General features: G+C 37.3%; 1 protein-coding gene across 2 annotated transcripts in view; it reads left to right on the top strand.

Moving 5' to 3' along the window:
* ADAMTSL1 (ADAMTS like 1) overlaps positions 1-16,716 on the top strand; it is a 935,024-nt gene that overhangs the window by 619,711 nt on the left and 298,597 nt on the right. For both annotated transcript variants that reach the window (XM_046023640.1, XM_046023641.1), the window contains one exon: positions 8,195-8,431. In XM_046023640.1, the coding sequence (XP_045879596.1) occupies positions 8,195-8,431 (237 nt within the window). The remainder of the gene's footprint in view (positions 1-8,194; positions 8,432-16,716) is intronic.

Below are 16,716 nucleotides of genomic sequence, written 5' to 3'. Positions count from 1 at the left end.
CAAATGTCTGGCTATTTATTGAATAATAAATAATTTCAGCACATTTTATGATTCTTAATATTACCCTGTTAAATTTGTTGATGTGAAGGAGGAAATATCAATCTGCCTGTTCAGAAAGCAGGCAAGAATCCCAACTCACTTTTCCTAGTGTCTGAAATGCGCAAGTATTCTTGTATATTTGTATTTTAAAGAAAGGGTATTTAGATGTCCTAGCAACGAGAAAGCTATCAAGATTTAGATTTCCTGCAAGATTTGAGAAAATAGAGTTGGAGTTTCTGCAATGAAAAATAGCACCTCTGTTTCATTTAGTTCATTTGTTAGTCACTCATTCTTTTAACAAACACTTGAGTACTATTCTATGAAAGCAACCCAGCCAAAAATTCCTGTCCTTCTGGAGCTTATGCTTCCGCAGAAGGAGAGATACAATTAAAAATGAGCATGATAAAGGAGTAAATTATATGGTATACTTGAAAGTGATTAAGTGTGATGGGGAAAAAGGAAAAGTTGAGAGGATAAGTAGGAATCAGTAATGGGAATGGATGTTGCAATTTTACGGAGATTACTCAGGATAGGTCTATTTGAGAAGGTGATATTTGAGCAAAAACTTGATGGAGATGAGGTAATTAGCCAATTGGAATCTGAGCAAAGAAAATTCCAGGCAGAGAGAATAGATAAAACTTGTGTCCTAAGGTAAAAGCATTCCTGTAGTGTTCAAGAAAGAGCTGGGAATCCAATGTGGCTGGAACCAAGTGAAAAATGATGACAGTAGGAGGTAATGGGGCCAGATCTTTACCTCCAGCTGAGATGAAGATTTGGCTTTTATCTGAGTGAATCGCAGAGTTGTAGCAGAAAGTTTATACAATTTGCTCTGTGCTTTAATAAGCTCATTCTGGCTGCTACACTGACAAAAGTCTCTAGGAGAGCAGGGCAGAAAACAGACCATCAGTTAGGAGACTATGGCAATAATGCAGGTGACATAATGGTGGCTCAGACTAGGTTGTGGTGAGAGTCTACATACTTGGTCTAAAAAACCAATCTTTCCCAATGGATCAGATAGGGGAGTCAAGGATGACTCTAAGGCAGTGGTTCATAAAGTGTGGTCACCAAACTAGCGGCATTAGAATCATCAGGGAACTTGTAGAAATGCATATTCTTGGACCTCACCCCAGATCTACTGAATCAAAAACTCTGGAGGGTAGGGCCCCAGCAACCTTGTATTTTTCACAAGCCCTCCAGGTGTCTCTGATACACCCTCAAGCTTGAGAACCACTGCCTGAAAAGAATGGAGTTGACTGTGACTGGGAAGGATCTGGGGAGGGAACAGATCCGGGGAGAGGAAAAGGATCAGGGGTTCAGGTTTGGACACGGTGAGCTGGTGATGTTTTAGACATCCAGATGGTGAGGAAGCCCTTGTATATCAAAGTCTGAAATTCAGGAGAGGAGTCTGAGATGGAAATAGAAATTGAAACATTGGTTCTGTTTCTGAGAATTAAATACCATATTATGTGGGTTGTATCAGTGGATATTTGCTGTTTAGTGGTTTCACCTTAACTTTTTTAAAAATATTATCTTTATAATTTTATTTTTTATATTTTATTTTATTTAAATCTTGTGAGTTAACTCACAGTACAAGATTGGTTTCTGAAGTAGAATTCAGTGATTCATCACTTACCTATAATACCCAGTGCTCATCACAGTAGCCCTCTTTAATCCCGATCATCCTTCTAGCCCATCCCCCACCAACCTTCCTCCACCAACCCTCGGTTTGTTCTCCATCATCAAGAGTCCCTTATGGCTTGTGGCTTGTTTCCCTCTCTCCTTTTTTTCTTTTCCCCCTTCCTATATGGTCGTCTGTTTTCCTTCTTAAATTCCACATATGAGTGAGGTCATATGGTATTTGTCTTCCTCTGACTGACTGACTTCACTTAGCGTAATACTCTCTAGCTCCATCCACATCATGGCAAATGGCAAGGTGTCATTCTTTTTAATGGCTGAATAATATTCCTGTGTGTGTGTGTCTGTCTGTCTGTATACCAAATCTTCTTTATCCATTCATCAGTCAATGGATGTTTGGACTCTCTCCATACTTACCTGGCAGGGAAAATACCATGATCACCCTAACTCTGAATAAAAGAAGCAGAGAGCCAAGTAATGGAGACAAAAATAAATAAATGGGGCAGCCTGCCATCTACTTAAGTGTGCTAAGACATTTGTAAGCTTTAGGCGTATATTTTTCCAGATCCTCCATCCATTTATTGTGAAGGAAACTTATAATCTCTTCCTATTTTACCATCAGTGCATCGAGGATTCCCAATGTTTCTAGGATAAAACTGAGAACTAATAAGTTTTTCTAAAGCCATCAAGTAGCTGATCAATTTCTCTATATGTTTATATCATGAAGTAGCAATCCCAAATTGCTAGCAAATAGAGCCAATGCCTTACTAAGCAGCTCTGGTTTCCTGCCTGGTAACGTTTATGAGGAACGAGTGGTTAGGACAGGATGACGGGGTGATAAAAAATTCAGAAGAACAGTTGCAAGATAGGGAAGTAGAGTGGGAAGCATAGATTTCTTCCATGGCTACAGTTCATGTGGCCACCTAAATACACTTTCTGTGTTTTCTTGATTATTATCAGTTATTAATAGTGACTCTGTAAATAAAACCATGGAATCAGAATATGACACTCCTATAATACATTAAGTGAAACAGCAAAAATTACCAGAAAAGGCCAACCATCGAATGACAGAGGTAAAGCAGAGACATGTCCCTCTGGAAAGAAAATGTCTTCCTAAAAAAGAGAGAAAATAAAGAAAAAGTAGTGTTTCTCCTGACCCCGAATCTATTTTCTGTACTATTTTTTCAAAAACCATCTTAAAGGCCTTTCGGATGCTCCCACCTTAGCTGCTGAGAGATCATCTTTTATATTCCACCCAGTGGGTAAACTCTGGAAAGCCTAACTCTCTTTTATCCCACAATGTAATCTGATCCACCTATCATCATCAGGGGACATCTGGGACCCATCTTATCTTTCCCACTGGCTAGCTGATTAACCAGAAAGTGTTTTGAATTGGATTCATATATGGCACCACTCCACGGATTTTATGAATTATAACGGGAGCAAATAAAAGGTCAGATTTTCATTTCTGTCCTTTTAAAGAAAAAAATTCTTTTGCCGTTCACATTGAGTATTTAAAAATTGGAGAGAAAAACTGTGATATTGTATTAATGGCTAAATACAGTAATTCATGGGATCCTCTGACTATTTTAAACAAAATGCATTTTTTTTCAGAGTGAGGAAGTCCTGAGTCAGTATCCTGATATAGACTTGTCAATCCACAGGCATATTACAATTAGTTGGAAATAGACAGAAGACCAGGGAAAGTGTTAGATTGCTCTTTCTCGCCCCATCTCCACTTGATGGTATTTCTAGAGACATAAGAGAGGCTGAAAGTTGGGGACATTTAATCCAGGGCATCTTTCCCACACCACGTTTTTTGCCATATTCCTGTTGGAGGCTATGTCTGGTTCAAATAGCCACTAGACTTTTCAATAATCTTAATTGTTTTCATCATTACTACCTAGGAGCCAAGTTCAGTGCATTAGTATATAAATAGTTCACTTGTTTTCTTCTTTCATTATCCCCACTGAAAACTCATGATTCTTACTACTAAGATTTTATGAGACCCAAAATCACAGTGTTCATATCCAGTACCTTCTAAATTCAGTATAACCTAAGGAAAACCACATCTCATGGGCAGAGCTGATGACATGGTATCATAAAGCATCTCTCCAGAAGCTAATATTTCAAAGGTGATGCCCAGGATAAGACAGTAAATATTTTTTTCAAAACTGTTAGGGCATCAGTTTCTAAATCTGATTTCTGGGGGGATTAGGAAAAACAGTAGTCTCATGAACCAAATTATAATTAAAAGCTAAAAACTTGGTACAGGGAGAATCTCTATACAAATGAGAGCTGTTCTGTTGCAATTATTATGATCATACTGGTGGGACAAGAAGCTATGATGACTCTGCTTGAGTTTCCACTCCTGCAGCTGGGTGATCCCAGCTGTATCAGGGGTTCAACTCAAGAACTATGCTTGAGATGTTTTGGGTTCAACCAAGAAGCTTTTGCCAAATCCTTTTCCCTTAATTTTTAAACATGTGTATTTCAAGGGAAATTTGATTCATATGTTTCTGATTCATTTACACTTAAATCATCAAAATGTTATTTTGTAAGAGCTATTTGATGTCCAAGAAGCTTTCTGAACCTGTTTTATAAGTCCTCTTAAGTCCTTTTTCTTAAAACAGGAAGTTGCATTTTGCCAAGTGCAAATAAACTAAAACATTAAAAAGGTTCAAGTTCAGTTTCCAACTCTCAACGCCAGGTTTTAAGTACATTCTCAATTTAGCAAAATATATTTTCCCACCCCTACAAAAATATGGGTGGAAGAAAAGTCAGTAATGATAAAAGTGGGTTAAGGAATTCCCAAGCATTATTATTCTCAGAGACATTTCTCCACTTGAGAAAGTTCACAAAACCTGTAACAGATACTCTTGCACCGATTAGATACAGGTGAGTTGAGAACAGGACCAACAGTCAGCTCCTCAATTCTCTGTTTACTGTTTTCATCACAGAAAAAGAAAACCTACAAGTGTTAATACTATAACTTTTTGCTTATTTTACTTTTGAATGCCTTTGAGTCTTCTTTATTTTAGTAAAGATGGCAAGACTCAACACATTTGGTTGAATAGAAGGGACTTGAAGAGACTAGGCAGTTTTCTGTCCATACTAAGATGATGTAACATCAATTTAAAAACATAACTGACACTCTTCTCGGAATTGGATAAATGCAGAAAATTATCTCTAGTTCATACTAAGAGGTCTCTTAATTATATATTACCCTCATTACTTTAATGCAGAGATGATTCAGCCTGACCCTGTAATTCCCTTAACACTGATTCACTTTCATTTCTAGAAAAAAGAGGTAAAGATTAATTATGAGAGGGGTTTGTGACCATTCTAAACAATTTCCCCAGCGTTCTTTCTTTAGTCCACTTCAACATTTCTTTTTTTTTTTTTTTAAGATTTTATTTATTTATTTGTCAGAGAGAGAGAGACAGAGAGAGAAAGATCACAAGTAGGCGGAGAGGTAGGCAGAGGCAGAGGGAGAAGCAGGCTCCCTGCCAAGCAAGGAGCCCGATATGGGACTCGATCTCAGGACGCTAGGATCATGACCTGATCCGAAGGCAGCCGCTTAACCAACTGAAGAAACCACTTCAACATTTCTTTTGTGCAACTGAGAAATCGTGTGATTCTTGAGATGGCAGATATTATGCAACTGAAAACACTTAATTTAAACATCATTGACAGAGGGGCACCAAGTGGCTCAGTCAGTTGAGTGTCCAACTCTTGTATTCAGCTCAGGTCATGATCTCAGGGTCATGAGATCAAGTCCCCTCTCAGGTTCCATACTCAGTGGGGCGTCTGCTTGAAATTCTCTCTCCCTCTCCATCTCCCTCTGCCCCCCCAACTCATATGCACCCTCTCTCTAAAAAAAAGTAAAATAAAATAAAATATAATAAACATTATTAACTAGGCTATCAGTTATGCTGTGGGAGCTCACATGCAGTGGCCACCAAGGAAATTTGTTGATCATAGATAGCAGCTTTTATTAACAGTCTCTGTTGTGTCTCAGATGGGGGAAGTTTAGGAAGAGGATGTGTAGATTGGAAGGCAATGTTCAGTCATAGGGTTATCTCAGGACAGAAGCTAGTGAATGAGGGCTAAGCAGAGACTAGTAGGAAACTAGTTGTAAACAAGTTGTGGTCTTGTTTTTAACATGAACCCATGAAGAGTGACTGTTAAAATCTGTTTTTGCTTTTATTTTGGAATACATGGTCTGAAAGGAGCCTGCATTAAAATACGGAAGTTCAGACAGTTTGTGTTACCATCGTACAACTTACCTGTTGTGTGATTCATGGCATAGTTTTGTAGGGTGTAGTTTTTGTTTTAGTTCTCATGAGGAAAGACTAAATATCACAAAAGACAAAATACAGCATGCTTATTAGCTGATAGATTTTTAAAAAAATTTTTAAGTTGTAGCCTATCATTTACAAAATTAATAAGTAATGAATTTTAATTATACTTTTTTCAGACAATACTTGAAATCACTTAAGCCTCATTGGGTACCTATGTGTCTATACCTATGTTATGTAATTTTTTTCCCTTTAATATATGTTTTATTCACTCCAAGAACATGTATTATAATATCAGTAAAATACCTTTGAGATTTTTATTGCATTTTAAACTATTTTGTGTTCATCTTAAATAAGTGTGTGTTTATCTACCATGTTGCCTAGAAAGAATTTATGCTGCCCCAAATATTTTTTTCAGCCAATTCAATTTTTTATTTATTTCTTATTTTTTTTATAAACATATAATGTTCCCACCAACAGTGTAGGAGGGTTCCCCTTTCTCCGCATCCTCGCCAGCACCTGTCATTTCCTGACTTGTTAATTTTATCCATTCTGACTGGTGGGAGAAGATATCTTATTATGGTTTTGATTTGTATTTCCCTGATGCCGAGTGATGTGGAGGTATGCTGCCCCAAATATTAAAACCTTACATGCAACTTGGTATTACCACTAAAGTTTGAAAAAAGAGTCAGGAATTCCCTTTTATAATATAGAGTAATGCTATTCTCACCGTGCTTCTTTGAAGAGATTTTCAGAGAAAGAAACCTTGTATAAGAAGAACCCTTAAAAATGATGATGTGGTAACCAAGATCTGCTAAAGGCCACATGCAAACCCCTATTTGAGGTTTTTTAAAAATTATAGTAAAAGCCTTTCAACAAATGGATAGTCTTTTTTTTTTTTTTTAGATTTTATTTATCTGAGAGTGAGAAAGATAGAGAAAGCATGACTGGGGTGTAGGGACAGAGGAGGATAGAGAAGCAGACTCCCCGCTGAGCAGGAAGCCCAAAGTGGGACTCCATCCCGGGAACCTGGGATCATGACCTGAGCCAAAGCCAGATGCTTAATTGAGCCACCCAGGCTCCCCAACAAATGGATATTCTATAATCTTCCATATTAAATTCTAATCTGAACACATGGAGAATGAAATAAATATATCCAAAAGGCTTTCTGAAGAATGGGTGATTCTTGCCTTTTTAAAGTTGAGTATCATTTGCTTTCACTAAAATGTATCAGGTTTTAGATAATAGCCATCCTGAGTTATAGTTTTAATTTTAAAATGCCCTTTGTAAGATATACATTTAAAGCATTCTTATTTTCCACTGGTCTCTGCCAATGTGATTTAAAATTCAAATTCAGAGAATCTCATAATTCTCCAGCTTTTTCTCTTCAGTGGCTTCATTGAATAATCATAGTAATAGCTACCATGTACTTTCTTCCTTATGCCAGTATTTGGCTGACATAAGCCCATGAAATTCTCATAGTGACCTTGAGGGCTAAGTAGTATTATTGCCTCTGTTTAAACAAAAGGAAACCTAGTCTCAGAGAGACCCACTATATCATAGCTTTGCTCCCATCTGAGAAGTCCAAACCTTTGCACTCTGCTGTGTTGCCTTATGCTAAGGAAATTCTGATATAAATGCTCTTTTCTCTTTTTTGCTCCCCGTGTTTAATTCTAATACTGTGCAGCCTAAGTTTTAGAAAAACTCATAATTACACAAAAAAATGTTTGAAGGAAACTATCACAGCTTTGTGCTGTGAGCTGTTATAGTATTGTCATAGCTTTCGTTATTAGAACTGAAAGCAGCAGACATGTTTTTCGACTAACCCTCTGACTTCAGTAAGGTCTACTGAAGTTACAAGGAAATCAAAATGGTATTTCATTGGGGAGGGATCCATGGACCAATCAACATATTTCAGAAAATAGATTCCAGGGTGACGACTTTACCAATGAAATTAGTATCAATCAGATCGATCTCAAGTTGATGACTTTTCCATTTAGCTTTAATCCAAAAATATATTTCCAGGTGATTACTTTCTCAAAGCTCTACATTGTTCAAAGCCAAAGAATCCTATGACCTCTCATGATATAGAAGTGTCCATCTCTAACACCAGGACATTTGTGGTGTTTTCTAAGACTTTGACAGACCACATGGCTGCCCCAGTTCTTTGTTTGGGCTGCCCTTTTCACCTGTGTGTCCCTCCCACCTCTCTTCTCCAGGACTGCCCACCAGAAGCGGGTGACTTCCGGGCTCAGCAATGCTCTGCTCACAATGATGTCAAGCACCATGGGCAGTTTTATGAATGGCTTCCTGTGTCTAATGACCCCGACAACCCATGTTCACTCAAATGCCAAGCCAAAGGAACAACCCTGGTTGTTGAACTTGCACCTAAAGTCTTAGATGGCACCCGTTGCTACACAGAGTCTTTGGATATGTGCATCAGTGGTTTGTGCCAAGTAAGTGCTGGTTTCTTTCCATTCCATTTTTCCAGAAGATTTTAGTGCCTCTGTGTAAATAGCTTTCGTATAGTCCTGCTATCTCAATCATTCAGTGTCCCTTTTTCTAGAGTTTATGAAGGATGACAGATTTGAAAATTGAGGTTTAATTTCAGTTGCAACTACAAATGTTGTAGTTTATGTTAAGGAAAAGAGGGCTGGAATTGTTTTTACTTTCTTTGAGTCTCTGCTGAATATGAAAGGCTGAAAGTTCTTGACTGTGTGTGTCAGTTTTGTATTAGACTCTGAAATTGCCTCTACCTTGGTTGTCCCTGAAATGTATTTGTATGTGCATGTGTGGCATGCGTGCATGCTTGTGTGTGTGTGTGTGTGTGTGTGTGTGTGTGTGTGTGTGTGTGTGTATTTGGAGGTATCGATTTTCATTTACTTAGAGCTTCAGAATTACTTGGGTAAGATTAGCTCTGAAGTTTCCACGTGAACTCCGGGCAAATTTATTTCTTCATTATTATAACTGTAATTTTGTTGAAAGTTCAGGCAAACTCCTGAAAGGCATGGAAGTGTGAGCTAGGTCAAATTTCATCCAGGCGAGTCTTTAAAATAGGAAAAATAAAGAGGTCTGATTTCTGGTATCAATTTATCAGTTGGGTGGGGAGTTAGTAAGAAGAGAGAAAGTTAGTAGTTAGTATGTTTGGGACGTATTTGCCATCTTTAAATGAAAGTCAACTTTGGGTTAGGATGACCAACCTAGTTTTTAGAACAGGAAGTTGCCATAATTTCCTGTGTACTATACGTGACCATATACTTTTATTTCACTAAGTAGACATTTTGAGAATCTTGGTTCTCCCAAGACAATATTCGTTGAAATTTTTCTCTCTTCAGAATCCCTAATATCTCAGCTAGCAATATAAGAATAAGCATAAAATGTGTTTCAGTAATTTGTCTTTTCAAATTCACATGTTTGTTTAAAACCTAAACCTAGGGGCGCCTGGGTGGCTCAGTGGGTTAAAGCCTCTGCCTTCGGCTCAAGTCATGATCCCAAGGTCCTAGGATCGAGCCCCGCATCGGGCTGTCTGCTTGGCAGGGAGCCTGCTTCCTCCTCTCTCTCTCTGCCTGCCTCTATTCCCTACTTGTGATCTCTGTCAAATAAATAAATAAAATCTTTAAAAAAAAAAAAAACCTAAACCTATATTTACATATAAAAGGAATAACTGTAATGTTAATTACTACAGGAAATGTGAGGTGTCCTGAATGATTTTCTGTATATAAGAGGGGGGACAGACATTCTAAACCTTCATAAAATCTAACATCATGAGATAGGGAAATTGTGGCATGTCCAAGCACTTCCCAAGTTGAAGGATCAAGGTGATATATACATGTCTGCGAATGACTTTTTATATACAAGAGATATGTGAATTTCAGATACAAATTGGAATATAGAATCTTAACTCTTTTAGAGATAGAAAAGCCTAAGAGAATATCTAGTCGATGTCCTAAAAAGCCATAGATTTGAATATTACTTCTGATATTTGGTGCTTGCTTCCTTCTCTGGGATTTTCACTGGTGTGTAATTATGAAATCCGTAACAGCTTTGGGAATGATAGAGAATTGTAAAGCAAATGCATATAGAAAAGAAGCTATGTTGTAGGGAATGGCAAATAAAATAATAATTTCTTATGTGTTTTTCCTACTGGAGTAAAACCAGACAGAGTTCCATTTTGTAAATTGAGAAAAAAAAAAAACGGAAAAATTACATGATTTTCTGAAAGTTATATGATTGGTCATGAAAGGGAACTAAATTCCCGGTCTCCTGATACCTTGTCCAAAGCTGTTTGTACTGTATTACACTGATGAATGCACCAAAATAAACAAGACAGGTCAGCAAATTAGGTTTCATTTATTTCTGTGGCATGGGAGTTCAACGTGGCCTCTTTCTTTCCTCGACTAATCCTGCCAGCTGGCCTCATATATGTTGGCAACCGAAAGAGAATCCTATCTCAGCAGTGAAAGTATGAATTTTATATATAGTAAATATGGAGTAATAGTGCTAGACGTTTGGTTTACAAGTATAAGATGCCTCCTTCACTTCAATTCCTATGAGTTTAACTTTTTAGATTGGGGGGGTGGAAAATGTAAATTATAGAGTATCTGAAAAGAATATCTAAAAGGGGCAAAAGCATGGGAAAGAAGATGAAATAACTGGGATTGCTTTTAGGCACTAACATGCTGTTTGGCTAGAGAGCAGGGCACCCCCAAGGTGTACTGTAAGAAGATAGAGAGATTGTTTGGGAGAAAATCATATATGCTTGAATCGCAGACGGACAGGACTCTGCAAACAGCGGGTGGCCAAGAGAGTGTTTTGATGGAGAAAAAGCATAGTCAGAGCTCTGTCTTAAAAAGATTAATATGGCTGCAGTGGTCGGACTTTGAAATGCAACGTCCTAAAACCAAGGAATCCATCCAAAAGGAGGCTCTTAGATCAGCCAAGGTGAGGCAAAGTATGAGCCTGGGTCAGGGCAGTGACAGTGAGGAAATAGTAAGAAAATTAAGCCTAAAACCAGGAAGGAGTTTTCATTTTGATTAAAACTAGGGCAGAGGGTAGAAAGCAATAAATCAAATTAATCATGCTCAGGGGATCAAAAATTACAACTCAGTATGAATTTGTAATGGATATAATTCTGGATCTTTGCTACCATTACCGTAACAACCTGTATTTTCATGATTAGAGCCTACTTCAGTTTTATAAAAAAAGAGGGAAGGGACAGATGATAGCAAGATGACAGAGGAATAAAGAAGAAATGTTTAAATGCAGGGTATACATTTTTAGAGGGACAAGAGTAGAGTCAGTCAGTGTAAGAAAAGCACTCACTACTACTTCATAGAGTTTAAATGCATAAATTCTTTTCTACTTAGAAAAAAATTCCTTTATTTAGCTTATATCTGTGTATTTGTGTTTTCAGTCTTTGGTGAGTAACATTAAGAAAAAGTCATATTTTCATAATTTTTGAAACTGTCAGGAGTCTCAATGATAAAAGAAATGCAGTTTTTCACTTGAACAGTTTCTCCTAGTTTTCCGGAAAAAAAAAATCATTTTCTCTGCTCTACTTTCCCTCATTTCTACAACATTTGTTGGGGATTCTTAGCTCTTTCTCTGGCTTTCTTTCTGCCTTATTATAACTTTCTTGGCAAGCTGTTTCAAATATTTTTGATGCTTGACAGATATAAATTATAAGTATAAAGAAGCCAATATCTAGCTTTGGACATAGCCTTGCTTTGATAGAAAATGACAGCGTAACTACAGAGAGTTGTCATTCATAAGTACTAATTATTTCTGTTAATACCTGTTTAATGCTCGAGTAAGAACCACTTCCTCAGACTGGGCCTTTTACTATTAAGCTATTAAATACAACTATTAAACTATTAAATACAACTATTAAACTACTGAATATGACTGTGGAGTCTTAACCCTTTCTAACCAGGAGATACCTTAGCAATCCATAGAGAAGGAAACTGAGACTGGAAAATGTTCCAAGGTCATGATTGAGTGGCTTGTCTCTATTTGTTGGGGATTTGCTTGAGGAAAATTCTAGAATCATTGCCATTTATAATAATGCCTTAATCTTAGTAATATTGGAGCATCCTATTAGGCAGCATAATCATTCATGGTAGTAATATTAATCATAAAGTAGCTTCCATTTTTGAGTGACTACCATACTTAGGTATTTTATGTCTATTTTTTTCTGATACAATTGACCCTTGAACAGCATGGGTTCAAACTTTGTGGGTCCATTTACACATGGATTTTTTTTCAACAAATTACATTAGAAAAAATTTGGAAATTTGCAACAATTTGAAAAAAATCAGCAGAAGAACCAAGTAGCCTAGAAATTTCAAAAAAATTAAGAAAAATTTAGCTATGTCATGAATGCATGAAATATAGGTAGAGGTAGTCTGTTTTATCATTTACTAATGTAGGACACACACAAATCTGTCATAAAAAGTTAAAACCCATCAAAACTCACACACAAACACAGATTGTACAAGATCTCTGCATTTCGGATGTTGAGTGTTAATAATACCCACACCACCTACAGTGTTTTGTATCAATAAAGCAATATTGATGGAGACATTTCATCTTGTAAACAGGTAACATAAACTTACTGTATTGCTAAATTGCAGTACAGTCCAGAAAATGTATTTTCCTTATGATTTCCTTAACATTTTCTTTTCTCTAGCTTACTTTATTATAAGAATACAGTCCGTCATACATATAACACATGAAATATTTGTTAATCAATGGTTTATGTTATGGGTAAGGCTTCCAGTCAACGGTAGGCTATAAGTAGTTAAGTTTTTGGAGAGTCAAAGGTTGTGTATGTGGATTTTCAACTGCACAGAGGGTACACCTCTAAACCTCAGATTGTTCCAAGATTAACTGCTCTTAAAACTCTCCGTATTAGGCAGCATTATCTTCATTTCACAGATGAAGAACTGAGGCTCAGTCACAGCACCAGCCCAGAGGTACCGAGTTCTGTCTGACTCCCAAACTTCTACTACTCTGGTGAGGCTGAGTGGCTAGAGATAGGAACCATCTGATGTTTGGAAATGGTTCCCAAACTAGGCTACATACCAGAATCACTTGGAGAGCTCTTAAAAGATATGACTTAGTCCCCATGCCCCAGAAACTGAGATTTATTAGTTCTCTATAGAACGCTCTCCTTATCCTGTTGTTTGACCAGATTTATGAAGCACTTATGGGCTGAGAAGCAGACAGGATTTAAAGTCAAAGGACACGACTTAGAATCTGGCTCTTCTTTCATAATCTTGACCAGCCTTCCTGAATTCTGTTTTTCAATCTGGGGGAAATAAGGCTGTCTCGCAGACTATCGTGAGATATTTGTATGAAAATACCCAACTGTGAAGTGCTATGGAAATGCAGAAAACCCTGGACATTTTAACTTGAAAAATACATAAAAGTTGTGGTTCCCTGTGTGAGATGTCATAACCCTGCAACAATTCAAAAAAGTTTCTAGAGGGAGATAAAGCAAGAAACTTCTTATTCCGCTAAGAACATTAGAGAAGGAGAACTGAAATCAAGTATTTCACCATCATCATTTCTTAACTGAAATGTTAATATCCGGCACAGAGTAAGAACCTGATTTCAGAATCAAGGACAGGACTTTAATTCGAACATGAGAAAGTTACTACCCTCTACTTAGTTTTTTGCCTCCAGAACACAGAAATTGTTACAGTTCTTCACAGACCAGCATTTGGAAAACATTGTCTTTGAGATCTAGTCCAAGCCAGAGAAATATTGGTACTAGGTATGATCTTCCCAGGATCTTACAGCTCGTTAATGGCAGGCTAGAGGTCAGAGAATGTCAATGTTTATCAACATTTTTGACTATGTATGTCCCATGGTCCAAGATTTTATTTAGTTTCAACACTATCATTTATACATGAAATCAACAGGTTTAGTGAATATATCTTTTCAAACCACACTCCTCCCTTTCCCTCCCACCCTAGAAACTGATCCTCATTGGCAGGTCACTGTGTTGGTGTCTCTCTCCACCTTTTCTCTCAAACTAAGAAATACTGGGATTTCTATTTGCTTGTTGTTGTTCAAGATCAGATGAAGTTGGAGATAAGGCAGAGTTGTGGTGTGGAGGGGCGGAGGGCAGGATGGAGAGGGCAGCATTGGTCATCCTATGAATAGTTTGGAGCAAAGTATCTGGAGTCAGACTGCCTGTTTCGAATTCAGGCTCCACCGCTAGTTGATATGGGACTTGGAGCAAGTTCCTATGCCTCAGCTTCCTCGGCTGCAAAATGAGGCTAAGATTTATAACTACCTGGTAGGATTACTAGGAGGATTAAGTAATCAAATGTTTAAAGTTCTTACTCTAAGCTTGATAAATACTAGCCTGTAGCAATAGTAATACTAGCAACCAACTACTTCTTGCCGTTGACTTTTTCTCTTTTTAAGTGCACGGTTTAAGGCAGTTATACATACAAAAGGGGATACCGATGTCCCAGTGAATGAACAGACCTTCTGTTAATTTCCTATTGCAACCTTCCTTTACTAATAGCTCCACGTTGTGCCATTATCAGCTCCTGGCCCAGAGTAGTGAATTGCATCCTGTCCAGAGTTAATGAGGCATCACAAATAGGATCAGCTCTATTAGTCCTGCTGTTATTCATTTATTTTCATTATCCAAATTACCCATTTATATTTGCTATAAAGCACAAAGCTGGTTTCTGTTTTAAATATATAAAAGTGAGTAGCATAAATTTACAGATAGAACATGTGCTGTTGTTAAAAATAATTTTGAGGTTATTTTGAAGTCAGATTCCAAAAAGTGTGCTTTGTAGCTATAATTAATGAAATTCATCAGCTGATACCTAATTTATGTGTATCAAAAAGACCAAGTGTCACTATCAACCAGCTCTCTTGTAATGAATCTACGTATTTATAATGTCGCTTATGGCCATGTTAGAAAATAAGCCATTTCAAAAAGGAAGAGAAGACTTTCTTTCAAGTAATTCCTCATAGGGTATTGTTTTAACATGAATAGTACAATTTAAAAATAAGCTGTAAATTGGATCATGGAGTTTTGACATTTACATTATGGCAACGTTACAAAGAACTGCGTTTCTAACAAAGAAGTTCTTTCCATTTTTAATAACTCCTGTAGTGAGTAGTTAGAAAGGAATTAAGTGGAATGATTATTTCTCCATCTCTGTCTGTGACCTAAGTCACTAGTATCAAATGTCTACCAGTTATTCTAAAGGTGGTGATGTCAGGAACAAGGAGTTAGCCGTTTTCCTTCTGTGTTTTGTAATCCACTTCTTTGTGGAAGTCTGGTGTTGCTTAAAAGACGTAATGCATATTCTTTCTTTCTCCCCCCTTTGCAGGATACGGTAAAGATGAAGTGAGCTCATTTACTACCTTACTAGTTAATTTCTGGCAAGTTACATAGTTTCTGAACATTGTTTATTTCTTCTCTCAAAAAACTGCTCCATGTGGGGTACTGAGGATACAAAGTAAAGTAAGGTCTCTTCGCTCTGGAGCCATACCTTTGTAGGGTTACTGTGAAAAACTCAGTTATTTAAAAAATTATTCATTTAACAAATATTTACTTAGGAATTTCCAATGTGTATGCTTGATTACCAAAGATAGATGAATGAAGAGAAAAAAGTCTCTGAATTTACACTCTGAGGAGAGAGATGACGAATATATAGAAAATTATACTTTCATCCTATATTACACGCCCCTCACTGAATACAAAAAAGTACATTCATGTCACTAGACTGTATTCTCCTCACTATAAACAGGGCGCTTTTTGTAAAATACAGATTCAGCTTCGTTTCTTATCTGCTCACATCATTTCAGTTGCACTCTTTTGCATCAGGGTAAAGAAAGCCCAAATTTCTTACACAGTCGATTTCTTTACTGGGTTGCTTAAAATAACAGAAATGTTTTCTATCACGTTCTGGAAGCTAGAAGTCCAAAATCAATGTGTCCTTAGAGCCCGGCTTCTTCTGAGAGTCTGGGTGGAATCTTGTTGCCTCTTCTTAGCTTCTAATAGTGGCAGTCAACCATTGCCTTCATCTTCATGGGGCCATCTTTCTTCTCTGCCTGTCTCTTTGTCTTTACATAATCTTCTCCTGGTGTCTCTCGTTTCTCTTCTTATAAGAACACCAGTGATATTGGATCAGCGCCCACTCTAATTGAGTATGACCTCATTTTAACTTGGTTATTTCTACAAAGAGGATCTTTCCAAAATAAGATCACATTCACCGGTAATGGGGGGAGGGAGCAGTGAAGGAACTTCAACATGTTTTTTGGAAGACACAATTCAGCCCACAATAGCATGCATCCCTGTTTATTTATATATAGTGCAAACATATACATACACACACACACACACACACACACACGTATATACATATGTTTTTAATAGTGTGTAGGAGCAACAATTGAAGAAAATCAAGCTGTGTAAATAGGCGGGGTATTTAACCAAGACATGGGGTCAAGGAATGCTCAGAGGAAGAGAATTGAAAATGCTCTAACCAGTGCCTAGAACTGAAGGAGGAGAGTAAAGGGATATGGGACCTATGTCTTGAGGAGGTGTCGTCTTACCCAAATGTAAGAAGACTGGGGACTTGTGATATTGAGGGCAAAAAGAGTGCCTTTGAAATAATTCAAGCAGATGGAAGATAAGATAAGATGTATATTTTAGAAAGAGCACTCTATCTTCAGTGAAAGCAATAGATTGGAAAAGGTCAAA

This window comes from Meles meles, chromosome 11, assembly GCF_922984935.1.
Source record: "Meles meles chromosome 11, mMelMel3.1 paternal haplotype, whole genome shotgun sequence".
Classification (NCBI taxonomy): Eukaryota; Metazoa; Chordata; class Mammalia; order Carnivora; family Mustelidae; genus Meles; species Meles meles.
Note: the sequence above shows the minus strand (reverse complement) of the source record. Positions and strands in the feature narration are given on the sequence as shown.